Below are 26,147 nucleotides of genomic sequence, written 5' to 3'. Positions count from 1 at the left end.
TCCCCCTCGGCTGTTGCCGAGGCAACACCAGAGTGCTCAACAACTGTTTAGTTTTTTTAAGAAACCAAATCTCCCTTCCTTTGGTCAGCTACCGCCAGGAAGATGAAGAGGCAGCAGAGGCGCCCCTCGCGGCCCATTGTGCGGGGACCTGGGTCAGCCGCCTGCAGCAGTGACATTTAAATCTGACGCTACACATTATATATGAACCCGGCGCCGCACTCCTCAGCGACGCGGCTCCCTCGCAGGGGAGGCTTCCATCTCCCGCCCAGGACAACTTGCTCCTCTGCGGGGCTCTGGCAGTTTAGGGGGTGGAGATCACAGCAGAGAGGCCGACCTCTGTCTGCAAAGCAGCTGGTGGCTGTGGGGGTGTCTGTTCCCAACCGGCTGCATCACCTGACCCAGGAGAGCCGTCCTCCAGGGGTCACCGCATCCACCAGCAGTGTTCAACCCCCCTCCAGGGGCTCCCCGAAAATCCTTGCCTTTGAGGGTCCTTGACCAGGAGCACCTGCAGCTCGCCTGGTTTGTATTTCCCTGCTTGCCAGCCAGAGTGATGGCCATTATCTCCGCGGGGCTCTGGCAGCCCAGCAAGGGAGGTTTTTCTTATCCCCGGGTTACATATAAAGAAATACAGGTGCAGAGTTCTGAAACAAGGCTACGGGAAGTTCAGCGCTTCCAAACAGAAATCCGACAATCAGACAAGGAGGCAGGTGTTACCATGTGCCCACTTTGTCAGGAGCCGGAGCTGAGGCTCCAGGGTCCCTGTGACAGGTAGGGGGTGTGGCAGAGTTGGGACCCGGGCCAGCCCGACTGCAGAGCCTGTGTAAACCGGTGTCTCATTCCACACTGCCTGGGTGAGGCTCTGTGACCCGGGGACAGAGGGCAGACCTTTCCTGGGTCCTGGGACTTGCTCAGTGTGCTCTGCTAGAGGGGTGATCAGCCCTCCCCCCCCCCCACTTTGCCCCCATGTGAGGAAAGTGATGAGCTTTGACAACGTGAAGTTCTGGGGTATATATCCTTTGGTAAGAGAATGTATTTAAAGCCTCACGTTGCTTATGTGTAAGATGGCAGCCTGGATGGGAAGACCGTAAGAGCCGCTGCTTAGGGAGAGCTTAGGATGTGTTAGGCGGTGTCCACGTACTTCACGTCTGACGTCACTTAATCAGCACAGTAACCCCACACACAGGTATTGCTATTATTTCCATTTCCAGATGGGAAAATGGAGTCCTGAGGGTGGAGTCAGTGGCCCAAAGTCACACAGCTAAAGTTTAGAGGTAGTGGCCTGACCTGTGGTGGCGCAGTGGGTAAAGCGTCCACCTGGAACACTGAGGTCGCCGGTTCAAAACCCTGGGCTTGCCTGGTCAAGGCACATGTAGGAGTTGATGCTTCCTGCTCCTCCCCCTTCTCTCTCTTCTTTAAAATGAATAAATAAGGTCTTTTTTTAAAAAAAGATTAGAGGTAATGAACACAAACCAGAGGGACGGGTCCCGACACACAGTAGGTTCGCAGCAGGCGTTGGCTCTCCCATCCCAGGAGGATAAACAGAGGGGAGCCTGTCTTCTGAGAAACAAAACATGGGAGAAAGTTAAATTTAGAAAAGCCAAGCCAGGTTAGAACAAGCCCCCCGCTCCAGCTCAGCTGTGAAATCAGGATGGGAAATTGGTTTCAGCCGCGGCAAAACCCGAGGAGGGGACGACTCAACACCGGTGAAGTGAGGAAGGAAGGCCGTCGTAGGTGAGGGGCTTAGCTCTGCTCCGGTCCCCTGGGCTGCAGGAGGGAGCCCCACACCTGAGACAGGTGGCCTTGCCCTGGGTGGGAATCCCTGAAGGTGTCCCTGAGCCCTTGGCCGTCACAGGGAACACAGGCTGAGGACAAGCTGCAGGCAGAACGTCTCCAGCTGCCACTTCTGTCCCGCCCCTCGGGCCCTTTCCCTCCCAGGAAACGGGTGACGTTCTTCTCCACCCTGAGAAGGTCCCTGTTCCCTTCCATCCCCTTCCCCGCCGCATCTCTCGTTTAGCACTGCTAAATGGCAAGCCCAGAGGGGTGGCGACGAGAGGGGCCCGGGTAATGAACTCCCATTGGCTTCCTCCACAAGATCGCTGTCTTAATTTACGAGGCCTGAGTGAGTCTCATTTCCCCAGTGCGCATTGAGTAATTAACTATTAATAAAAGCATTACTGAGTTAACCACGGGGGCATGTTTAATTCATGGGGTAGCCCTGCAACAGGACAGAGGCTCTGTCTCAGCGGGGGATTCCTCCCAGAGCAAAATATGCTGCCCACGCCAGCCCCTCGGGCCCCTGCGGTGACGGACCATTCTTCACGCCCCTAACCGGAGTAGCCTAATCTCAGGACGGTGCCGAGACTGCTGGCATCTCAACCAGAAGGCCACAGGGCAGCAGCGAGCAGGGCACCGGAGGTGTGAGTCCCCGGGGAAGGGCCCTGGTGCTCTTGGGAGACAGTGAGGCGGGTGACCTTGGGCAGGTCGCCTAGCCTCTCTGAGCCTGTTTCTCTTCTGGACAGTGGGGCAGCGAACAGGGTCAGCTTCCCAGGGCTGGGCTGCAGGAGTGAAGTCAGGAATGGGACCGGGTGCGGTGAGTGACCCGATGCTCTTCCCTTGTGCAGCGTGACCTTTAGGAACCCCCTTCCCTCACCCCCAGACACAGGCGACTGTGGAGTGTTGGTGGGAGGCGGGAGGGAGAGGATCCTTACCTGCTTATTCAAGAGCAACCTTGGGGGAATTAGTCCTATCAGCCTACCTCCTGGGGCACCTGGGGGACTTCAAGGGGGGGCCTCCCCCTCCTCTTCCAGGCGACCTGACCCCTACAGCACCCGGCACAGCACCCTCGTGCTTGTGTCTCTCCCCCTGCCCTTCCCCCTGCTGGTGTGCCTTTACCTTCCTGTCTGCTTGGGAACTCTCACTCAGTCCTCAAGACTCAGCTCAAAATGTTCAGTTTCTCCTGAAAATCTCTGTTCTCCTCCTGCCCCAAGCAGAACTGGTTGCTCCTTTGTCTGTGCCTGGCATTTATTCTTCTATTATGACATCTATCCATCCATCCACCCACCCACCCACCCATCCACCCATCCACCCATCATCCATCACCCACCCCTCCATCATCCATATCAAGCACCTATTGTGTACATCTCTAATCATGTTTTGAAGTATTGGACAAGTCTGACTTTCCCCTAAACCAGTGGTTCTTAATCTTTTGGGGGGTCAAAGGCACCCTTCCCCAGAAAAAAATGCACATAGGCATCTACGTGCCGAGTGACTTTTCCCCTCTTCAGGGACCCCAGATCATCCCCGGAGCGAGGCTGTGGACCCTGGGTGTGGTGGAGGCTCTGATGAGCTGTTCAGACCGCCCCCCCCCTTGGAAATGATTCCAGCTGCCGGGAGTGGGGCTGGAAGAGGGCTCTCAGCTGTCAGCCTTCTGTGGAGATTCTCTTGATTGGGAGGAAAGAGCCTCTCCCAAAGTCACACCTCCTTCCAAGGCAGGGCCACTTCCAATGACAGACCAGGGTGGGAATGCAAAGACCTGATCCTCTCACCCCACCTGGGGCAAGTCTGAAGGGTTGTCTCGGCGCCAGGGCTCCCCATGGGGCCCTCAGTCCCCAATTGGGACTCCTCCCGTTCCCCAAACCTGTATCCTTCTCCTTCCTTCCACGTGTGTTCCCCCCCCCCAGGCCATTTTCTAAACAATGTTCTACACTCTAATCTCCATCCCTGAGTCGACTCCCCAGGGAACCTCCTGGATTAAGAGGTCCTGCAGAAGTTTCTTGAAGACAGTGATGGCATCTTAATGACTTTATAGCTCCAGCAGCTTTCACTGGGAAGGGCGCAGTGTCGACGCTCCAGAAAAATGTATTAAATGCATTTTCTCCTGGGCCTGTCCTGTCCCTCTGTTGTCCCAGCAGGAGAGTTCTCATCAGACATCCAAGAGAAAGAGCCAGCCCCACCAGCAGGATGCCGGCAGAACCAAGGCTGTGCGTCTGTTCTGGGGAATGTACTAGTTGCTAATGAAACTGTAGATAACCACAGGAACAGAAGTCAAGCTAACTGTGTGTTTAGGGTGAAGGCTCAGGGGGCAGCTGGGGGGGCTGGACGCTGGCAGGAACGGGTGGTGGTGTTGGGAAACAGCTGTTTCTTGCAGAGCAAATTATTTAGAAGTTAGGATGGTCCCCAGGACCTGGAAAAACCCCACTTTAGTTCTCATCGTTGGAAATTCCTTCACAGAAAAAAGATCTATTAAGTGCCTCTGCTGTGCCAGGCATTGTAACAAGGATGGCAACCTTGAAAGGCTAGGACTCCAATGCTTGCTCCTCTTCTCACTTGCTGTCACCTGGGCAAGCTGTGTCACACCCTTGTTGCTGACATTTACTAAGTGGCTATTACTATGCGCCCAGCACTGAGCTAATGCTTCACAGACATTATTTCGTCTCTATAATAGCTTCGTTAGGATATGTGTATCATGATTTCTGCTTTATATCAATATATAGACAGGGAAACAGGACCAGAGGGCTCAGCAACACATCCAAACACACAGCCAATCACAAAGCAGAAACGTGAAACTGGTGGAGTCCCTGGGGCATGCTCTCAGTCACTATTATGCTTAACCTCTATGAGCTCAGCTTCCATAGCTATGAAATGGGTACAGTCAATTCCTACTGCAGGGGTTTAGGGATGAAAGAGCCTACGTGAGAGGCCTCAGTGGACCAGCGAATGGTCCATTCTGTTCTTCTCCCCGTTTCCCTGGGCCCCTGCCTCAACACTTCCCTAGGCTGGGAGGAAGGAGGGCTCCAGTTGCCATCCCTCCAAGGACCAATGTCCCTACCCAAGTTCAGCACAATGTCTGGCACGGGATCGGCATTTACCAGATGCTGTCAACCCAAATGGATGATCTGAGTCCCCACCCTCAGTTCTCTGCAAACTGGGGTCCCAACTCGGTCCATCATTGGTCCACGATGCAGAACGCTGTGGCGAGCATCACAAAGACCATTCTCTGGGCTCCGTGGAATGCTCTTCTCAAGCCTCTGGGATATTCCTTTTCTTCCTTTTTTCCCTTTTCTTCTCAGCAGAATGGAGCAGAAACAGATGGAGGTGATGCCCTGAGCCCTCATGGCGGAGAAGGGTACCAGAATGAAGATGAAGGCGTTCCAGGTCCCGCCTGCCTCGCAGGTCTCCCCACAGGCACGCTCCAGCTCTCGTTCGCATCCCCACCACGACCTCAGCCGCGGACATGCTCATATATTGGGGGCAACAACCTTCCTTCCACTGCCAGCTCCTGGGAGAGTCGGTGGGCATGTAAGCACTTAAAACTCAAAACCTGCAGGTCAGCCCTCACTCCTCCTCCCTCCTCTGCGGAGGCCCTGGAGCTGGAGCCTTTGTGGGGACAGACACCAGAGCCCTAGAGAGACAAGTCACATCCTCAGCTTCCTGAAACCTGTGCAAGCACCGAGTTACCATGGCAACGTTGCAGCCCCGAGATGCAGGGGCTGCAGACAGCATGGGTGCTTCTAGGGCTCAAAGCGGAGGGTGAACCCGGTCTGGCCTGGGAGGCCAGGTGATTGGCCTGGCAGGGAGGGGGCGGGGAGGAGGGAGCCCTCCTCTAGGATCGGCTGGTAATTGCTGCTAAGTGAGGGGCTGTCATTGAACCCAACATGTGGGCAGTAAGGGCCCCTGCTCTGCACCCTGTAATTACCGCACAAGACAACAGCTATTGCTCCCTATGTGGAGAGAGGGGGAGGGTGGAGGGGGCAGACAGGAAGTTCTCATCCACCTGAGCCAGGGGGCTCTGGCGGGCTCTCCCACAGCCCAAGCAGCCTCTCGGGCAGAGGCAGAGACAAGGACGTCCTGGCCCCTCCTTCTGGCTGGCTCTCCCCACGTCACCTCGCGTGGAGCACGAGTGTCCTTTAATCCTGGCCCCTGAGGCTGCAGACTCCAGGGGGTGCAGAAGTGCAGGAACCAGATAAGGCAGTCAGTGAGCCCTTGCTGTCACACCTCCCTGTGCCGAAGTCTGCGCTGCGAAGCTCTAATCCTGAGCCTGGAGGCTCTGGGGACCTCAGACTAGCCACTGCTAACCCCCCAATGCCTCAGTTTCCCTCGCTGTAACAGTGGGAACAGGACTCAACAAACCCTAAGGTGTCTTCTATGGCAGGGGTAGGCAACGACAGCCAACAAGCCACATCCTCTTTCTGTGAATCAGGGTTTCACTGGAATATGGCCACACCCGTGTGTTAATGTCTCTGTGTCCGTGGTGGCTTTCCTGCCACAGAGGCAGCCCTGTGTAGCTGCAACAGAGACCATGTGGCCCCCAAATGGGAAACAGTTTCTCTCTGGTCCTTTACAAAGTTTGCTGGCCCCGTTCCTAAGTATTTGTGTTCTCCTAGGCTTAAAGTGATCTTTCATGGCTCCAATCTGATTAGAACAATTCATAACAAGCCCCTCTGGGTTACCTCCCGCGGGCACCCACTGTCCTCTTTCAAAGACCACTGCCTAAATTTGGATAGCAGTGGTAAGTTGGGCAGCTTGGGGAGTTACCTTGTGGTGCAATGGCGCCACCTGCTGTGAATGCCTAAAAGCACTTCTGCTTGGGAGAAGGTGACCCCCTGGCCAGCTGCCCCCTCCCATTCCGGGAGAACCAGCTCACAGGAGCAGGCCAGACCTCAGAACCACAGCACATCAGAGCTGGGCTCTCGTCTCCTTTGCCCCCATTTTATAAAGACTGCAGTCCAGAGGGGTGGTATGACTTGTCCAAGGTAGGTGATCGGGAAGGCCCAGAGGCCCACTAGCCCATCAATATATGTTCCATGAAAACACCCGTGGGCCCACAGACCTGGCCATGAATCCTAGGTCGGCCACTTATTTTGGGTCTTGGTTCCATGGTTGTTGAAAGGATTTTCAAAATAAATACATATAATATTTAAATTGTTTCCAATTTTTAGAACAACTCTGAGAATTATTATCCCCATTTCACAGATGAAAAAACTATGCTACAGAGAGGTTAAGTAATTCGTTTAAGTAGCACAGCCAGTGACATATTCAGGACTCAAATGCAGGCTACGACAGCTTTAAGGACCCCAGAATCTGGTACTCAGCAAATATTACTTCCTGCCTACAGGTGTGCTTGGGCCCCAAGAGAGGGTCCCAGGGCTTAATCAGACTGGGATGTGGCCAGTCATCTGAAGGAAGCCCCCTGCAAAGAAGGAGAGAGGCCAGGCCTGAACTGTCCGTCCCTGCCCCACACCCCCAGGCAACACGAGGTACCCATTGGACTGTAAACCCTTTATTTCCAAACTATAAATAGATCTGCTCTCTGAGAAGAGACGCTGTCCAGGTGAGAAGTCCCCCGCCTCTCCACCGCCCTTTCCCGACTGCTCCGCAGTCCAAGCCCAGTCCCTTAGAAACCTGTGACACCACCGTCATCCTACCCTTGACCGGCGGAGCCCGGCACAAAGCGGAGAAAAGCCTTCCTTTCTTCCGCTGTGACTCCAGCACAGGTGGGGCCCCACTCCAGCCTGTCCGGCTGGCCTGGGGCTTACCCTCTGTTTGACCGAGTGCCTGACCCAGCCCCACCACCTGGTCACGTGCCCCCCGAGGCACGTGCTGGCCCATGGTTCTCAGCTGCCATGAGCAGCCGCCTGGGTCCCTGAGCTGCTGTTCAGTAGAAAGGTGGGGAGAGGCCGGCTTCTGAGCTGCTCCCCCGGCTGGGCGCTGCTATCCCTGGGCCACAAAGTACTCCTCCTCCTTCTCCACCTCCTCGTCATCCTCCTCTGGCTGGCTGCTCCGGAGCAGCAGCTCCAGGTCGGGGTTGGAGCCCAGCTCCTTCAGGGGTTTAGGGCCGCCATCACCTGGGGAGAGAGAGACCAATTACAGACCCAGAACGGCTTCTTGCTGTGCCCTGATGTGAACGTGTGCTCAGTCACCGGGCCGGCCACCCCAGCTCCTCAGAGATGACTCGGCCTTCCGAGAGCAGGGTGGGGGCAGAACACCCAGGCACGCCTCCTGAGTTAGAGCCCCGGCCGCGCAGAGGCGGCAGACCTGTGCGACCTGGAACTGCTCGGGGAAGCCGCGAGCCACCTGCCTCTTCCTGCGGGGCTGCGCTGAGGGGAAGTCAGAGGGCTGAGGGTCACGCGGAGAATGTCACCAGGGGCCCTGGTTACCTCTGGAGTGCAGGGCTTTGAGGGCGACGTGCAGGGATATTCCCAAGAGGCAGAGGACAAAGCCCAGCCAGTTCAGGAGGCTGATCTGATCACCCAGCAGATGAGCTGCCAACAGCAAAGTGCAGACTTCCTGCGGGCAGAGAGCAGGGAGGGGAAGTGATCAGCAGGAGGCGGCCGACTTCCTGCGGGCAGAGAAGCAGGGAGGGGAAGTGATCAGCAGGAGGCGGCCGACTTCCTGCGGGCAGAGAAGCAGGGAGGGGAAGTGATCAGCAGGAGGCGGCACTGAGCACACCCACAGGAGAATGCCAGACTCGCCCAGATGCCCAGGCCGGGCGGCCTGGCCTGCAGGGCAAAGGGGGGAGTTTCCACGGGGCAGACCACGTCACCCGTGATGCTCTCCTCCCTTCGTGTTACTGAGATAAAGGTGAGGAGGTGCCTTCTACAGAACTGTCTGGACAAACAGACAGAACAGGAATAAGGGAGAGTTGCCCTTCCAGAAGGCACCTACAGGGGAGCCCTCGGCTGCCAGAGGGGAGTGCAGTGTCACACTGAGCTCCGCAGGACACTCACTGGTCCCGGGTTCTTGTACACGACTCATTCTGAGAACCACAGCTTATGCCTCATCCTTTGGAGGGCACCCTGAAGACCCTCGGGGGTCCTAGGTTTCTGCATCTAAGCAACACTGCTCCAGCACCAAAGAGCAAACTCCCTCCATGGCCCCGGGGAGGAAGCAGTGAGATGTGGTGGTGGAGGGAGGAGAGAAGTGATGGGAAGAAAGGCAGGAGTACCGCTGGGGAGCGGTCAAGGCAGGCTCGGCAAGCATGGGGCACTCACAACGTAACTGTCCCTGGCTGCACCGTGGCAGACATCACCAATCAATCACAGAACATGTTACAGATAAGTTTGGATGGGGGCTTCTCAACCCATAGCTTCAGGCTGCTGCCACACGACCAGAGTTGGCATTCCTGGTAAAATGTAAATGTGTCCCAAGCCTACTAGTGTCACACCTGGCTCTGTGTACCAGCTCGGCCACCAACTTGTGTTTCTGGGGTAGGAGCAGCTTCTCATGTCTGATGACCATCCCCTCCTCCCCCCACAGGGCTGCAGTGAGAATGAGAGGGGGTACAGATGAGAGAGCAAGGCACTTAGGACACTAAGGAGGCACTTCCATCTGGTCTCTGCAGGCCCTGGGGTACAGGAGCTGGGATGGGAGCTCCTGGTGAGAAACCCCCGGGGGCTACACTCTCCAGAGGACAGGGGTCCCCTCTGAGTCTGTACCTTAAAAATGCCGGCGATGGAGAGAGTGAGGCTGGAGGTTCTGGAGACCAGGAGGAACTCGGAGAAGCCCAAGCCAAAGGCCAGGATCCCGCCGAGGAAGAGGCTCCCGAGGACCCTCAGGAGCAGCCCTGCGTCCTGGGAACGGAAGATTTTCTCAGATGTGGACAGATGGAGACCTGGAAGCAATGGGGAGAGAGGGGCCGCCAGGTCCTGGGAGTGCCTGCCAGGTGGCCTCCCCCCCTGCGGCCGGGTGAGATCTGCCCAAGGCGCAGGGCATCCTTCCTGAGCACCTGCTGGCTGCCAGAGGCCCCGGGACACTGGCACCTCCCCCCTGCGGCCGGGTGAGATCTGCCCAAGGCGCAGGGCATCCTTCCGGGGCACCTGCTGGCTGCCAGAGGCCCCGGGACACTGGCACCTCCCCCCCTGCAGCCAGGTGAGATCTGCCCAAGGCGCAGGGCATCCTTCCGGGGCACCTGCTGGCTGCCAGAGGCCCCGGGACACTGGCACCTCCCCCCCTGCGGCCGGGCGAGATCTGCCCAAGGCGCAGGGCATCCTTCCTGAGCACCTGCTGGCTGCCAGAGGCCCCGGGACACTGGCACCTCCCCCCCTGCGGCCGGGTGAGATCTGCCCAAGGCGCAGGGCATCCTTCCTGAGCACCTGCTGGCTGCCAGAGGCCCCGGGACACTGGCACCCCCCTCTCCGCAGGAGACAGGGAAGCAGTGCAGTGAAGGCTGCCAGAGGCCCCGGGACACTGGCACCCCCCTCTCCGCAGGAGACAGGGAAGCAGTGCAGTGAAGGCTGCCAGAGGCCCCGGGACACTGGCACCCCCCCTGCAGGAGACAGGGACGCAGTGCAGTGAAGGCTGCCAGAGGCCCCGGGACACTGGCACCCCCCCTGCAGGAGACAGGGACGCAGTACAGTGAAGGCTGCCAGAGAGCCCGGGGCAGTACAAGCGAGCGATCCTAATAGGGAGCGATGGGGAGGCTTTGGAGCCCCTGGGCTAAGTACAGGGGATGGCACTGCAGAGAAAATCCCGGGAGCACCCCGCTTTTCCACATGGTATCCCCTCCGGTCTGTGGGAGGAGCGGTGAGGGTGGCGACTTCATATGGCCCTGGCAACTGTAATAACCAATGGGCCAAAGAGAGGTGGGGCCACCCATCAAGTGAGGACTGTGGTGTCCTGGGCCCCTGCGGGAGTCCCGTTCTCAATTTCAGGCAGGCCACCTAGGAACAGGGACAAAACTCTGTCCTTACCAACCTTCGCAATTTCAATCTGGCCTCACTGTTTCATAGCTGTGCGGCCGGGCTGAGACGCTCCCCCTCCCTGGGGCAGTTTCCCCAGGAATAAAACGGAAGGGTGGGGACTGGGCCGGCGTTTCTCAAACGCCGTATAATTTGATGAGCAGTTCTCAAAAAGCAAATGCGGCTGATAAATATACAACAAAAGCCGTGGCCCCTTGTCCCGGAGGCACCCACACTGGCATCCGTGCACCCAACTTTGCTTAGATTTTCCAAGGGCTCTTGGTCCTCCAATGCTTCCATCAGAAAGGATGGTTGCGTGGGTCCCTCCCTGCAGGAAAGGCCCGTTGGAGTATCAGCAGGGGGTGAGGTGAGCCCAGAACTAGGCACAAAGGACACACCTGCGGGGGCAGGAGGCTGGCTGTGGAATGTGAGATTTTTGGAGGGAAGCACCAAAAAAATGCAGAGTGACAGGCTCCCCCCTCGGGCAAAGAGCCTCCCGATGTAGGACATCTTGTCTGGTGCTGGGCTCAGCAGTACTGCAAAGGCACGGGCAAATTGAAGGGAATTCAGGAAAAGCAACATAAGTAATGAAGGCGCTTGGGGGATTAATTTACCAGAAAAGATTAAAGGAGCTAAATCCATGCAGCTTTGCTAAGTGACGACTACCAGGGGCTTTCGGATGAGGGTTTGCAGAGATGGGGAATGGTGTAAACACACAGGAAGGGAGGGAGAGAGTGGCGTTTGGTACAGGGGCATAATAAAGGAATGGGGAGAGGTTTTTAAAAAGGAAGAAAAACGAGGTTGCAGAACAGAAGTTTCCTGGACAACGGGGCTGCAGAATAATTTTCTCAGAGAGGTTCGAGACGCTTCACTGCTTGAAACTTAAATGGATGTAGGACAGAATTTTCTGTAATGACCCTGAGGACAGAAGGGACTCTGGGAGGAAGGATAAACAGGGCACAAAGAGTAATCCCAAAACATAAGGGAAGGAGCATGGCGCCGCACCTCCCAGCCCGGACAGTTCTCTGGGCCTTGTGCCCTGGCCCCTGTACCCCCTCCCCCAACACACACACACACACACACCTCCTGGGATGCCCTGTGCCCTGGCCCCTGTACCCCCTCCCCCAACACACACACACACATACACACACACACACACACCTCCTGGGATGCCCTGTGCCCTGGCCCCTGTACCCGCTCCCCCAACACACACACACACACACACACACTTCCTGGGATGCCCTGTGCCCTGGCCCCTGTACCCGCTCCCCCAACACACACACACACACACACGCACGCGGACAGTTCTCTGGGCCTTGTGCCCTGGCCCCTGTACCCCCTCCCTCAACACACACACACACACACACACACACACACACACACACACACACACACACACGCTCGCGCGCCCGCCCACTACTCCAACCCAGCACACCTCCTGAGATGCCCCACCCCCACCAGCCTGTCAAAATCCCATTCATGCCCCCGGACCCAGTGTCTGGGAAGCCTTCTAGACTAGCTCTTCCACCCCACCTCCCTGAGACAATTCACAGCCCTCTGCTCCTCCTGAGACAGAGCACAGCATACTGGTTAAGAGGGGGGCTCTGGAGCCAGCTTCTGGACCCAAATTCAGGCTTGTTTATAAGCCAGAGGACCCAACGCAAGGCTATCTTTACTTCTCTCTGACCGTTTCTTTCACCTGCAAGAGGGGGGTATTAATACTACCATCCCATAGGGTTTGGGGAGTATTAAGAGTCCTATAGGGTTTTGGGGAGTATTAAAATGATTAGACGAGCCCTAGCATACCTTTAGGGCTGGATACATTGTCATTATCGCCTGCTATACTTTATATACCTTCCAAGTAACATTTATCAGGTTGGATTTAGCCATTTGGTTTAAGTGTCTGTCCAGGCACCAGGCACCGCCAGGGGCAGGGCCACCCCTTTGATCTCTGTGTTCTCTGCAGCCACCACGGGGCTGTGCTCAGAGCAGGGACTGGTGATCTGCTGCCCCGAGCTGGACGGCCCAACCTACCTTCAAATATGGCGAAGAGAGGGAAGAGCCCGAGAAACATGAGTGGCTGCAGGTGGAACATGGTGTCGATGGGGTTCTGGAGCCCTACAGAATAGGGGCATGGGTGAGCCCCCAGGCCTGGCCGGCCCGCCTCCACCCCACCTGCTGCCTAGGCCCCTCTCTCACCAAGTTCCGCCTTCTGCAGGAGGATCTGGGTGAGGGTCCAGCGAATGCCACCGATGAACGAGGCCCCCAGCACCAGGGCAAAGCCCTCCATGTTGAACTGCGTGGACTTGTAGGTGAACATGAAGAGGCCCCCAGCGATGAGAAGCACCACCAGGACCAGCGCTGCACGCTATTAGGACGGGGAGCAGGTGGAAACTAACTTAGGAGTCTTGAGGTCATCATTCCGGGAGTCTGGGGGTCAGCAGCCATCTTGGCTGTCCCTTCTCCCCCACCACCCTGGGAGGTCCTGGCCAGCTCCTTCCCGTGGATGAGTACGCAGGGCCGACATTCAAGCAGCATGTCCCCAACACCCCTACCTGCCCTACCCTACAGTACTGAGTGCTCTCCTGCAGCGGTCCTGGGCCCCCCAGTGGCCCACTCCCCCCAGGGTGCTGCCTGGCACAGCAGGGAGCCTCCGACCAGGCCTGACCTGACTTGGGCCCTCCCCCTGAAGCCTTCCTCCTCTGGAAGAAATGCCACAGCACTTTCTAACAATTGTTGGTACTGCCCAGTCCTAGGCCCTCCCTCAGCGACTGGCGTTGCTGCCACCTGGGCTGAGCTTGTCCCTGTTGTCACATAGTGACAAGCCCCTGCTCAGACCCCCCTTTTATCCTTAGCATCGGTGGTGGCAGGAGGGACACAAGGGACGCTGGGGCCTCACCAGCTCCTCCAGCTTGAAGATCAGAGAGAAGATCAAGATGAAGAGGACGGCGGAGGATTTGGTCATTGTGTACCTGGAAGTGGAAGTTCCCGCAATGCATGGCAGAGCCCGCTGCTCAGACCCTCCCGGAGAAAGGAGCCCACAGTACAATCAGCGGGCCTGATGGGGGGTGGGGGGCCCCCAACTTCCCTGAGGGCACCTGGCCCTGCTCAGGGCAGCAGGGCCATCTGGGTACCAAAGACCAAAGGAAGATGGCCTGAATCATCCGGGCTGATACGTGACCTTTAATGGAAAGAAATCTCTAAGAGGCCTCTGACCACCGCCAGGGAGGAAAGGCTGCAGGTCTGACACTGAGCGCAGCAGGGCCTGCTACGACCCGCCCCTCCACGGAGACCAGGGGAGGGAGGAGAGGGGAGGGGAAGGCAGGGGCTGTGCTCTCCGAAGTGCCGTGTGCACTGCACGCCATCATGCCCTTTCCCCCAACCCGGCCAGGGGCTGTCACTGTCTGTCTGAGTCCCTGGCTTCCCCAGGCCGCTGGCAGGCAGACACAGCGTCCCCTGAGCCCAAATTAAGAAAGAGGCTGCTGAGTTTCTGACGAGCTGCTGGGGGCCAGGGAGGAGCTGAGAGGAGGGCTGAGCCAGAGCGGCGCCCTGGCAGGTTGTCATGGGGGGGGGGGGGGTGTGCAGAGAGCCAGCCAGCCAGGCAGAGACCGAGCGGGAGCAGAGGGGTGGGTGTGGCCGGCACTTACAGGGAGACGGTGATGTAGAGGAAGCTCCAGTTGGACAAGCCCACATCAAGCGCAGTTGCCAGTGCTGTGGAGACAAGGGGCCCACCGGACAGGCGGGGGAGAGAGGGCAGGCGACATGGGGGGGGGGGCACCAGGCATCAGAACACCTCCGTGAGGCGCCTGAGTGCCGCCCGCTTTGCCCCGCTTCCTTTGGGGCCCTCAGGCCTCCCTTTCCACCCAGCAACTGAAAGTTTAACTCCAGGCCAAGAAAGGGGGAAGGGGTCCACTCCAGCTTCAGGCTGCAGTCCCTGCCTACTGGCTGGGGCCTGTGCTGTTCCCATTCGTTAAATACTCTATCTCCCCACCCCCCCACCCCCAAAGACAGTAGTCATCTGATCCTGAAAACTCTTCTGCGTGGTCTGGGAGGAGGACCTGAGCCTCCGGGACCTGACCCCTCCACCCTAGCATTTCTTCCACCTCCGCTCACCAACGCGAGTTCTCGGTGTACTGAGACTTCCCATTCCCTTTCAGACCTCCACACGCACCAAACCTCTGCGCGGCCAGAGTGCCCCTCCCGGGACCAGCCGGTCAGCCAGCTCAGCCCTGGCCCTGTGGAGCCCCCCGCCCCCGCCAGGGCCCAGCCCAGCTCACCCTCCGGTCACCCCTATCCCCAGGCCTGGGGTCACAGCTCAGTGCGCATGCTCAAGGGCAAGGGAACGACAAGGCCACCACACCGGGGCTTTCTCAGGGTGTACTTGGGGGGAGTGGGAAGATGGGGAGTATGCAAGAGGCAGAAGTGTGGGCAGGGAGGGCAGGCAGGGAGGAGAGGGGACACCGAGATGGGGCAGGGAAAGAGGGGCCTAAGCTTCAAGCCACAAGGGCTCCAACTGTTCTTGGCCTCTGGCTTCCCAAGCGACCCTCCCCTGCGGGGCCCTCCACACAGGCACACACCTGTCGGAGCCACTCTCCTGAGGTAGTCGGTCCAGCTGAGCACCACGCGGGCCCTGTGGCTGGAGCACTGCACCAGCGCCCGGGACAGGGCGGAGAACAGGAAGATCACGGCCAGGTGCAGCATGGTCATGAAGAGCGGGAAGTGGAAGCTCTGTGCGGAGCCCAAAGAGACGGGCTAGGCGCGGTGAGAGAGCCAGCCCTCACCCGGCCAGGCCCCCGACCCCACCTCTACCTGGGGGCAGTGGTCCCGTCCCCTGACCCCGCCTCTACCTGGGGGCAGTGGTCCCGTCCCCTGACCCCGCCTCCACCTGGGGGCAGTGGTCCCGTCCCCTGACCCCGCCTCTACCTGGGGGCAGTGGTCCCGTCCCCCGACCCCGCCTCTACCTGGGGGCAGTGGTCCCGTCCCCCTGACCCCGCCTCCACCTGGGGGCAGTGGTCCCGTCCCCCTGACCCCGCCTCTACCTGGGGGCAGTGGTCCCGGTCCCCTGACCCCGCCTCCACCTGGGGGCAGTGGTCCCGTCCCCTGACCCCGCCTCTACCTGGGGGCAGTGGTCCCGGCCCCCGACCCCGCCTCTACCTGGGGGCAGTGGTCCCGTCCCCCGACCCCGCCTCTACCTGGGGGCAGTGGTCCCGTCCCCCTGACCCCGCCTCTACCTGGGGGCAGTGGTCCCGTCCCCCGACCCGGCCTCTACCTGGGGGCAGTGGTCCCGTCCCCCGACCCCGCCTCTACCTGGGGGCAGTGGTCCCGTCCCCCGACCCCGCCTCTACCTGGGGGCAGTGGTCCCGGCCCCGACCCCGCCTCCACCTGGGGGCAGTGGCCCCGGCCCCGACCCCGCCTCCACCTGGGGGCAGTGGTCCCGGCCCCTGACCCCGCCTCCACCTGGGGGCACTGCTGCTAGCTCAGTGCTACCTGAGGGCTCTGCAGTGTACGAGGGGCTTTCACCCACATTACAACCACTTGGCACAAGACTTAGTCCCACTTGTGGAGGTCGCACAGACAGCAGGTGGAAGGGCGGGGCTCAGTCCCAGCCCAGCGCTGTCTCCACCCCATCAACAGCTCGTTAGCTCCCTCCTCCACTGCTCCAGCCCCGCCCCATGCCCACACCCAGGCAACAGCCAGTGTGGGCCAGGGTGGGGTGCCAGTTTTCACAGTACGGAACTACCTCGCTACCTGTCAGTCAACAGCTGCTGCTTCAGTCCCCAAGCCTCCCTGGCCCTTCCCTGGGCCCGCCCCGTCCTGTTTGCCCCTTGATCCAAATATTTCAAGGGCTCCCTGGAGGAGCGGGGCCGGCTGTAGGGCCCCGTCCCTCACTAGTGTGGCTGGGCTCCAGGATGACTAGTTGAAGCCTGTGCCTTCTTGTTGTTAAGTATTAGGGGACACAGTGGCCCTGCCTCCTCCTTCCAGGCTACCTTCGTCAGCCATTTGTTGTAGAAGGTGATGCCGATGGAGAAGCAGTAGTAGAGGAGGACCAGCCCCAGAGTCAGCACCGCCTTCCACACGAAGGCTGCGTCCAGGGCCCACCTCCCCATCCGTGGAAGCGGCGCCTCCCTCGCTGGGGTCCGTGGGGGCTGGCAGCTCTCCTGAAGACAGGCCGCGTGACCCGGGCCACGACTTTCAGCAAGAACGTTGCCTGGTTAGAGGAAATTTCTTCCCCTCCATGGTTCAGGCCGGTTGACGAAGCCTTCGGCGGAGTCCTCACCTCAGGGGCTGGTGGCCCGAGCCAGACCTCTCCATGGCTAACAGAGTGCAGGACTCACCCGTCCCCAGGTCTGAGGCTAGAAGGATGAAAAGGCAGCTCTGGTGGCCTGGGCAGTGAGGGCCACCTCCTGACCCCACCCACTCCAGACCTGTTCCACGGGGAGCAGATTCGAGCTGACAGGCCAGCGGAAGGAGCCCACCCAGCACAGGAAAGCTCCCAGTCACACCCACTCTCTTGTCGCCTCAAGCTGTTCTCCATGAATTGCTACCAAAGCGACCTTTTTAAAACGTAAATCTGATCATGTCAGACCACTGCTCAGAGCCCTTCTGTGGCTTCCAGTGCTCTAAAGATAAAGATCAAAACCCTCCCAGGGCTACAAGGGCCTGCGGGCCCCTGCTGGCCTCTCGGGCTCAGCTCCAGGCCCCGTGCCCCACCAGGCTCCCTCCTGCTGCCTGGAGCTCCCTCCATCACTCAGCTGATCCTACTCATCTTCAGCTCAAACAACGCCTCCTCAGCCACCCTCCCGTGTGTGATGGGTGCCCCCAGACACAGGCTGCTCTCCCAGCCCCCCCCCCCCCCAGGATTCCTTCAGGAAATGTGTGCAGGGCAAGGTGATCTGAGCGATGTCCGTGTCCCCTGGGAGGCTGGAGGCTGTGAACTTCGCAAAGACAGGGCCCACCAAGTCCATGCTAGCCTTTCAGCCCACCTGGCCCACTTTAAGTTCTTGACACAGTGATGACTCATAGCAAGAGAGTGGGCCTGTGGTTTTCAGGGGATTAATCTGGCCTTTAAGGTGTTAAAAATGGACCCGGAAACCAACACCTCCCTTGCCCTGGCCTCTAACAACCTCTCTCCCAGACAGGGAACCTGCCCTAGGGTCCTGCCAAACTAAACCACTCCCTATTTCCCTATGAACCCAGCCAACCCGAGTGAGTGCCCAGAGCATGCCAGGCCCTGGGGAGACCAGGAGGAGCCCGAATCCACCATTATTCCACCTGCTGCTTCATCTGTGTGTCCCTTCTCCCCATCTCCTCCTGTGCACCGTTCCCACACTGCTGAGATGCCACTTCCTGGAAGCCCTCCTAGCACCATGTGATCACACATACCCCAGCCTCCCCTGCCCTCCCCAGTCCTTTCTGAAGGGAGTATCTACACTGATTCTGTACTCTGGAACCTGGTTATCATCTCCCCTCCCCCAAAGCAAACTGGGAGCATGAGGTTCATATCCCAAAGGACACCTGGGGCCCTAGTGCCCTTCGGGGGAACTTTGGAAACCCGTGGTGGTGTTCTAGGGGCACATTACTAGCTTTTATTGAGTGGGGGCTCGGAAGGGGACAGTCCACATAACTCAGAATTGTCCTGCATCCTGCATGACTTTGAGATTCCTGTAAGCAAGATTCCTTTGAGATTCCTATAAATCTGCCTATAATTACCTGAACCTAGAAACCCTACTGTTTTACAGGTAACACGGAATGGTTTTCCCATGGTAATCCTAGGTACTAAAATTTCCAAGAACGCATTTACCATGTCTACCGGGGGGGGGGGGGGGGGGGGGGGGGAGACCGAACTGTTTGTGATAAAAGGGCACCACAAGCTCCCAGCTGGGAAAAACGCCCTCACCCCAGCCACAGAGCACCTGCGTTTGGAGCTGCCAACAGAGCAGGGCTGTAGCAGTCTGCACCGCGGCCCAGGGCCCGCATTCCCCGGGCTCTGCAGGGTGCTGACAGCAGACTGCTTCATTGTAGCTTCCAGTGTCCTAAGCCCAGGAACTCACATATTGATACATTTTATTACCAATTACTTTCCTTTTATTTCTCTTTTATATTATGGTTAGGGCATTGCCAATTTTTAAAAAACTTATGTGTAGGCAGTATTTTCTTTTTCCACTCGGACCAACCTTGCTATCCTCAGCACCCCAGGGTGGACACTGGGACCAACTGAGCCACTGGCTGCGGGACGGGAAGAGGGAGAGAAGGGGGAGAGGGTCGGGGAGAGAAGCAGATGGTCACTTCTCTGTGTGCTGACAGGGAATTGAACCCAGGATGTCCATATGTTGGGCCGACGCTCTTCCCACTAAGCCAACCTGCCAGGGCCTAGGCAGTTTTTTTGAACCATAAGTTTTTATTTTAAGATAATAAGGGGAGGAGGGTTGTTAACAAAATATTTGTCATTAAAAAGAGGGTGTTGCATTCACAAGGGTGAGGACCACTGTGCTATCTTGACTACTGTGGGCGCATTCCTGGAAATGCCCTGTATAAGCTGACATCCCCCCACCCCGCATCCCTCCTCCTGACCTCCCCATCAGATGCAGAACATCGAGCTGCCTACCTGTCCTTTCACTCGGATGTCTAACATCGGGCATCTCACCCCCAGCCTGTCCAGAACAGACTCCTGTTACCCAGGAGCCATCCACCTTCCATCCAAACCTGTCTCTCTTCCCACCTCAGCCGGGGGCAACGCCATTCACCTGGCTGCTGAGGCCAGAAACCTTGTCCTCATCTTTGTTCCCTCTTTTTCCCTCAGCCCAGTCAATCAACAAACGCTGTCAGCTCTCTCCTGAGCTCACAAGAAATATCCCCAATGTGATCACATCTCCTGACCTCCACCACTACCCTCCGAGCCACCATCCCGTCTCCTCATGACACATTAGTCCCCTAGATGGTTCTCTGTGCTTCTCCCGCACCACCCACAGTCGGAATCCTGCTAACACAACTAGAGAGTGGGGTCAAACAGAGCTCAAGGCTCACAGTCTTTCCTCTAGACCTGGGCTTCTCAACCTTGGCATTGTTGGTATTTGGAGCCAGGCAGTCAATGCTGGGTGGGGAGAAGGCCTGCCCTGTGCAATGTGGCAGGCTTAGCAGCATTTCTGGTCTCTACCCACTAGATGCCTGTAGCATCCCTGCCCCTCATCCCAAGTAGCAATAAACAAAAATGTCTCCAGACACTGTCAAAACTGCTCCGTGTAGAGATGGTCTGCTAACACCACACAGGTGACAGCAGTGCATGTTGGCATTAAGAGGTTTTCTTCTAGCGCTCTTTCCCTGTGGGCAGTCTGTACCTGTCTGTGAACCGACTTCTTGTACCTTCCTTTTTTTTTGTACAGAGACAGAGAGTGAGTCAGAGAGAGGGATAGACACGGACAGACAGACAGGAACGGAGAGAGATGAGAAGCATCAATCATTAGTTTTTCATTGCGTGTTCCAACACCTTAGTTGTTCATTGATTGCTTTCTCATATGTGCCTTGACCGCGGGCCTTCAGCAGACTGAGTAAACCCTTGCTGGAGCCAGCGACCTTGGGTTCAAGCTGGTGGGCTTTTCCTCAAACCAGATGAGCCCGCGCTCAAGCTGGCGACCTCGGGGTCTCAAACCCGGGTCCTCTGCATCCCAGTCTGACGCTCTATCCACTGCGCCACCGCCTGGTCAGGCCATTTTTTTTTTTTTGTTTGTTTTGTTGCTACTCCTGCTCCAACACTGGCATGCCCTCCACCCTTCCTCCACTGTTCAAATCCTGCCTTTCCTTCAAAGAGCCAGTCCAGGTCACCCCCCTCTAGGAAGTCCCCATGACTACCCCAGCCCACAGTGAGCAGTGTCTCCAAGTTAACAACATTCCTTCTCTTATTATCACTTGGAAGGTCACCTGACTCCAGACACAAACTCAGACCTCTGCGAGTAGGCCTGAGGGAAATCCTCTAGCCACTTACTCAGCGTGCATTTGTCCAGCACTTCTGTGTCCCTAGCACTGGGAGATAGAGACACACGACTGATAAGCTCCCCACCCTTATTTCTTGATAAGGGAAACCAGGCTTGAAGGATCAAGTGCTCTTTTTCACATCTCACTTGTCCAGGAAAGGAATTCCGTATTCTGCCTGCTTTCCTCTAGAGGCAGTGGAGCTCAGAGCAGTAGCCACAGCGGCTGGTGCATCACCATAGCACCCAGCTCCCTGTAATCTCCCCAACTGTAACGGGCAGTGCAGCTAGGTACAGTACTTAGAAGTGTGGGCATCGAGTGAGAAAGACAGGGATCAAATCCTGGCTCCTTTATTTACTACTTCATGATCCTAAGTTACCTGACTGCTGGACCTCAGTTTCCCCACTGGAAAGAATAAAATCGGGAGCCTTCTGGGAGGGGAGTCAGTGGTATCAGGTACAGCATGTGACACTGGCTCATGAGAAGGGCTTACTCCACTCCTGCTCTCCTGAGTCACAACGCCCTTCTCCTCACAAGTCTCTAGTCTCATTGGCATTTTACACAACTGATCACTTCTTCCTCCTGGGAAAACCCCTTGGATGCCACACCACACACTCTGGAGTTTTCTTCTGCTTTTCTGGACTCCTTCTTGGTCAATCGAACGTGTGAAAACTAGGTAAATGAGGGCTGGACCCTGGCTTCTCTTACCTAACTTAATTCTCATCTTGCATAATCAGTGATTTCTAAACTCGTAACATCGGCCCTAACCGAGCCTCCAAGTTAGTACATCTAACTAGAGTTCCTTGATTCATGCCCCCAACATTAGTAGTAAATGCCAGAGTAACATCTGGTTACTCAAGTCTAAACCCCTAAATCAAGGATGAAAGCTATCCTTGACCACTCTCCCTCTTTCCTCAAATCCTGCCCTGTCAACTCCCGTCTCCAATTTCTGCACCCATCTACACTCCTCCCCTCTTCTCCACCATAAGGGTCTAAGCCACAATTATCTTTCACCCACTGACTGCAACGGTTTCCTATCTGGTGTCCCTGCTAAGACACAAATGGCTCCCCCCAAATAGCTAGAGCACAGAAAGCAGATCATCAGCCACAGGGCGAATCCCAACTCCTCAGAAGGCCCACCAGAAAGGCCGACCACCATCTGGCCGCTTCGGACGGACGTCTGCAGCCTCATTCCCCCACCTCTCCCAGCACCCAGCATGCTGGTCCCTGGGGGTTTGTCAAACACATCCAGCCTGTCCTTCGCACATGCTGTTCCCTCTGCCTAGAACACTGTTCCACGGACCGTTGCGTGCCTGAACTCTCCTCGAGGGCCCCCTCCTCACGCTCAGAGCACCGCCGGCTACCTGACATTTCCTCGTGTGCCCACGAGTTTACGGCCGGCCCCGCTCCCACCGCACGGCGGGCGCAGCCTCTCGCGGCCGAGCCGCGCAGGCGTGGTTCCCTTCGGGGTCCGGACCGGTGTGGCGCGGGAGCTCAAGCAATGCCCGGGGGAGCGCGCACAAAGGCGGCCGAGGGGGGTGCGCGGAGGTTGGGCGCGCTGCCCCCGCACGGCCCCGGCCCGGCCCCGGCCCGGCCCGGCCCCCGCCCAGGAGCGCGCCCACTCACCTCGCTCGGTGTAGCGGCCCGGATCTCCTGCCGGAAGTGCGAGCCCGGCGCTGCGCCGTGGCGGGGAGCATTTCCGCCAGAAGCCGCCGGGGGCGGGCCGGACGGCGAGGTCGGGCTTCTCCGCGGAGACCTCCCCTGGGCGCCCGGAGCGCTGCGCTGGGCTCCCCCCGGTGCTGTGGGTGTTGGTTTCTCCTGCGCTCCATCGGGGCCTCCGCCTGGGATCCCGGAGCTGCTGCGAAGCCCTGCGCGCCGCGGGCACCCAGAAGACAATCACTTCTTTACTTCTATTGAACAAATTGTTTGCTTTGTTCCAGCCCAGTTCTGGGCAGCCATGGGAGGAACCACAGACATAAATCTCTCAGGGGCTTTTTCTTTTAGTTGCCCAAGCCAGCTGGGGAGTGCTAAGTCCGGGCATTTTAGGATTTCGGAAATCCATGGGAGGTGGTGAATAATAAACATATGTGAACCGGTTTCTATGTGCTGGAAACTGTAAGAATGACCTCAATTTAAGTGGGTCTAGTAAGGGGAAAGCGACTGTCTCAAAACAGAAAATAAGGAAAGTAGAATAAGAACAAAAACTATGGATAGAAAAGTAGCCAAGGGGTAGGATGTCGTAGTCCCAAAAATGCCGGCTAGGGAGTTAGGTCTTACTCATCTCGCAGGATGGATTTAAAGGGGCAGAGCCAGCAGACAGGGAGATCCTCTGGCCCAGGGCAGGCTAGGGTTGCAGACTGAGGCCCACTTTGAGACTGTCTCCCTCGCATTCCGTGTCCCTTCTTGGGCTCTCTGGCTCTAAGACTGGCTGCAAACATGGATCCTTGTGAGTGACTCGACCCCTCTGAACAGAAGGCTAAAGGCCGGAGTGTAAGCAGTTTTTGTTATGTAAACTGCTGCTGCCCCCACCACCAGCAGCTGGCATTTCACTGGCATTAGTTCACTCTAAGCTTGCTAATCACTTACAATGGCACCCATCACTGCCCAAGGTCTTGGCTTTATTCAGTCCTCAAGGCCTGTACTGCGTGCATTTTCTATGCATTTTGAAAGAGGTTGTCCTTGCCATCTTCTCTCTTGGAGGCAAGAGAAAGTACCTATTTTAATCACGGCCCTCATTGAAGCCTCCCAGCAAACAAGACTGAGGTTTGGAGCAACAGCCTAAAGCACCAGCTGGAAGGCTGGGCACCAAGCACGGTGACACACAGGGTGAAGAACGAGCCTTCTTTGTAAGGTACAAGTGCTTGAACTGTCCCCTGGCAGGAAGAAGAGGAAGGACGTGTTCACGGGGGTGTGCAGTATGCCCCTCCCTGATGTACCCAGCAGGCCTAAGCAGAAAACACTTTGTCCTGATGCGACAGTCTGTGAGCATCTTTACGCAGCAGGTGTGCGGTGGAGGCAGGCTGGCTGCGGAGAGGGGGGCTCTTGGAAGGTGGCTCAGGACTCCAGCTGGAGCTCTCTAAAGTCTCCGTGCACAATGAAAAGGCTTGTCAAAGTAAAAGTTCCCCTGGGCAGGAAGCCAGTAACAGAAAAAGAGCTGTAGTAGGAAAACCACAGTTTGTACATGAAAGAGTATTTATTGAAAACATGGTTACTGACAGGAAGCTCCTGGCTGCTCTCAGGTTACAATCTTGGCTCACAACTGGAAGTGCTACTTTTTTTGTTTTGGCCTCCAATTTTATTTCCTTGCAAACACTGCATCCTAGGATAGGTAGATCTTATATAAATATATATACATGTCTGTATAAGTATGGCCTATAGTAAAGAAAATATATAGTACACTCTTCATTGCGTAGTACCTACCATGCCAGGCTACCAATACTGATTGCCACCGTGTTCACATATGTCCAAGGAGAGAGGCTGTGCGTGTGGTTTACAAGTGCGGCAGCACCAGGGAAGCCCCATTGGCCCAGCGGTGGCCTCAGCCAGCTCCCTGAAATCATGGCGAATGGCAGGAACCACAGCGCTGGGACGGGGAGGCGGGGAGGGCCAACTTCCTGAGGTCCGGAGGGCCAAAGGAAAGCCAGCTGGAGGGGCTACATTTCAGGTTAGGTGGGAGATCTGCCCCAGAGGATGGGACAGATATAAGTGGGGTGGGGTGGGGTGGAATCCAGCGACCTCACCACAGTCTAGGCCCAGGTTCATCTGGGCTCTCCCTGCAGTTCTTTGAGACTAAGAGGATGGGACTCAGTCTTGATGTCTCTGACTCACCAGGATGAGACAGAGCTTGTAGGGGTAAGTAACCATCTTCCCAGACAACTGCGTGGGTGAGAGTGACCTGGTGTCTTGGAGACCAGGGACGTCAGAGCCGAACCGCTGCAGCAGCAGCATGTGGCCCTGTGTGAGGCTGGCGTGAGCCTCAGAGACAAGAGCACGGCAAGGCCTCTGCTGAGACCAGACACCGGTGCGGCTCACCCGAAGGCAGTCTCTCCAAGGCTCTTAACATGGCCAGCACGTCTGTCCTCTGAGGCAGCCTCGCCTGGGCCAGCTCTTGCCCGCACGGGGAGCCACCTGACCACCTGAGAGCAGGCTCAGGAAGAAAAGGTGAATGGCTGTTAACCCAGCTCAAGAAGCAGTTTCTTGGCCCAAAAGGCAAGGGCATTTGCTGTTCATTCCTCATGGCCTGAACCCAAGCTCCACAGGGACGGGGAGGGCAGCGCACCCTGCCTGCGTGGCTCACAGTGGATGGGAGCCGAGAGGAAGCTCTGGGTGGTCTGAGGTGGGTTTCAGGAGTGGCCGGCATATACTGGCCACCGCAGTCACTACAGATTCTGTACAAGCAAAAGACAAGGCACCAGACTGTGAGTGTCTCTCCTGGGCCGCGAATCCCTCCTGGTCCCGGCGCCCGGCCAGGCTCAGCCGTAGTGATAGACGAAGTCGTAGCTGCTGGGCTCCTTGGGCACCGGCGGGGGCGCCTCCGGGATCTGCACGTTCTCCAGGTCCAGCAGCCGCAGCTTCATCTCCATGCTCAGCAGGGTGTCCAGGTCACTCTTGGTCAGCTCGCTGGACATGTCCTTCCCCAGAAGGGCGCTGAGGCCATCAATCCAGATGCAGTACTGGGGGAGCAAGTTGCAAAACATCATGTGGCGGCCCCCGGTCGGCAGGAGGTCCCGCCAAGGTCGCTTTCCTAGGACGCGCCCCGGGCTCTTCTGGCCCTACTCCGGCACAGGCGAAACCGACTGGGATGACAGCAAAGGAGAACCTGGGAGCTGATCATTTACTTACAGAAGGCCTTTTGGTTTTTATGAGATTGATACTTAAACTCCCTAGGATATTATAAAATAAGGAATAACGAGAATCCTAAACCCATCCCTCCCGAAGCCCTCCTGTTCCACCTTTTTCTGTGCCTTTGTTCGCCTGTCTCCCCACCTGCCAGTTCTTCAGTTCCTCCCAATGAAGCTCCAGCAGCTCAGGCCCCGCCTAAGTGTCTCCTCCTCCAGAAGCCCTGCCTCTAGTTTCCTCCGATGGCTCACAGAGCTCACCAGACACGCCTGCCTCAACTGCAGGGGCTCATGTAACACCTAGTGTCTCCCAGTGTTGCAGATGAACCCGTAAGCCAGTGTGGTCAGGACCAGAGCCACCTGGCTTCAAAGCCCTCCAGTTCTACTACAAATGGCCAGGAGCCCCGGGGAGGGCCAGGAGCCCCGTGTGGGGGGTTAATCGGTCAGGTGCACTTGGGTCGGTGGCCACACCGAAACAGAAAAGAGGGGAATTTTCTCAGTCCCAGGCAAATAAGTATCCCTAGTTGGCCCAGTTTTTCTAATGACAACATACAGCTACTGCTGAAGAGTAACCTGGAGACCCCAGCCCAAGGGAAAAGGACCCCGAGGCGGCAGACCCTGTGTCAGCAGCCTTCCTGACAGGCGACAGCCTCCTGCCTTTAGGAAG

General features: G+C 57.4%; 2 protein-coding genes across 7 annotated transcripts in view; both read right to left on the bottom strand.

The window, feature by feature from the left end:
* Window positions 1-7,267: 7,267 nt before the first annotated feature.
* SLC35C2 (solute carrier family 35 member C2) lies at window positions 7,268-22,315 on the bottom strand. 4 transcript variants are annotated; one of them, XM_066387619.1, is made up of 11 exons: window positions 22,269-22,315; window positions 16,664-17,029; window positions 15,254-15,404; window positions 14,324-14,387; window positions 13,576-13,648; window positions 12,876-13,044; window positions 12,711-12,794; window positions 11,075-11,212; window positions 9,435-9,610; window positions 8,157-8,286; window positions 7,268-7,844 (listed from the first exon to the last, which is right to left on the bottom strand). In XM_066387619.1, the coding sequence occupies exons 2-11, from the start codon at window positions 16,781-16,783 to the stop codon at window positions 7,711-7,713; spliced, it is 1,239 nt and encodes a 412-aa protein (XP_066243716.1). In that variant the 5' UTR covers window positions 16,784-17,029; window positions 22,269-22,315; the 3' UTR covers window positions 7,268-7,710. The 4 variants fall into 4 exon arrangements, with proteins under 4 accessions (XP_066243716.1, XP_066243717.1, XP_066243718.1 ...); XM_066387620.1 differs by lacking the exon at window positions 22,269-22,315 and adding an exon at window positions 22,007-22,152; XM_066387621.1 differs by lacking the exon at window positions 11,075-11,212.
* A 1,507-nt stretch (window positions 22,316-23,822) lies between these two features.
* Window positions 23,823-26,147, bottom strand: part of ELMO2 (engulfment and cell motility 2) — a 36,136-nt gene continuing 33,811 nt past the window's right edge. For all 3 annotated transcript variants that reach the window (XM_066387616.1, XM_066387615.1, XM_066387617.1), the window contains one exon: window positions 23,823-25,315. In XM_066387616.1, the coding sequence (XP_066243713.1) occupies window positions 25,115-25,315 (201 nt within the window). In that variant the 3' untranslated portion in view covers window positions 23,823-25,114. The remainder of the gene's footprint in view (window positions 25,316-26,147) is intronic.

This window comes from Saccopteryx leptura, chromosome 5, assembly GCF_036850995.1.
Source record: "Saccopteryx leptura isolate mSacLep1 chromosome 5, mSacLep1_pri_phased_curated, whole genome shotgun sequence".
Classification (NCBI taxonomy): Eukaryota; Metazoa; Chordata; class Mammalia; order Chiroptera; family Emballonuridae; genus Saccopteryx; species Saccopteryx leptura.
The sequence above is the reverse complement of the archived record's forward strand: the minus strand, read 5'-3'. Positions and strand labels throughout refer to the sequence as shown.

Coding starts and splice junctions, on each gene's coding strand:
- SLC35C2 (XM_066387619.1), bottom strand. CDS start 16,783: ATGGGGAGGTGGGCCCTGGACGCAGCCTTCGTGTGGAAGGCGGTGCTG. Junction 14,388..15,253: donor CAGGAGAGTGGCTCCGACAG/GTGTGTGCCTGT, acceptor TTGTCTCCACAG/CACTGGCAACTGCGCTTGAT. Junction 11,213..12,710: donor TCTCTTCGCCATATTTGAAG/GTAGGTTGGGCC, acceptor GTGCCTTTGCAG/TACTGCTGAGCCCAGCACCA.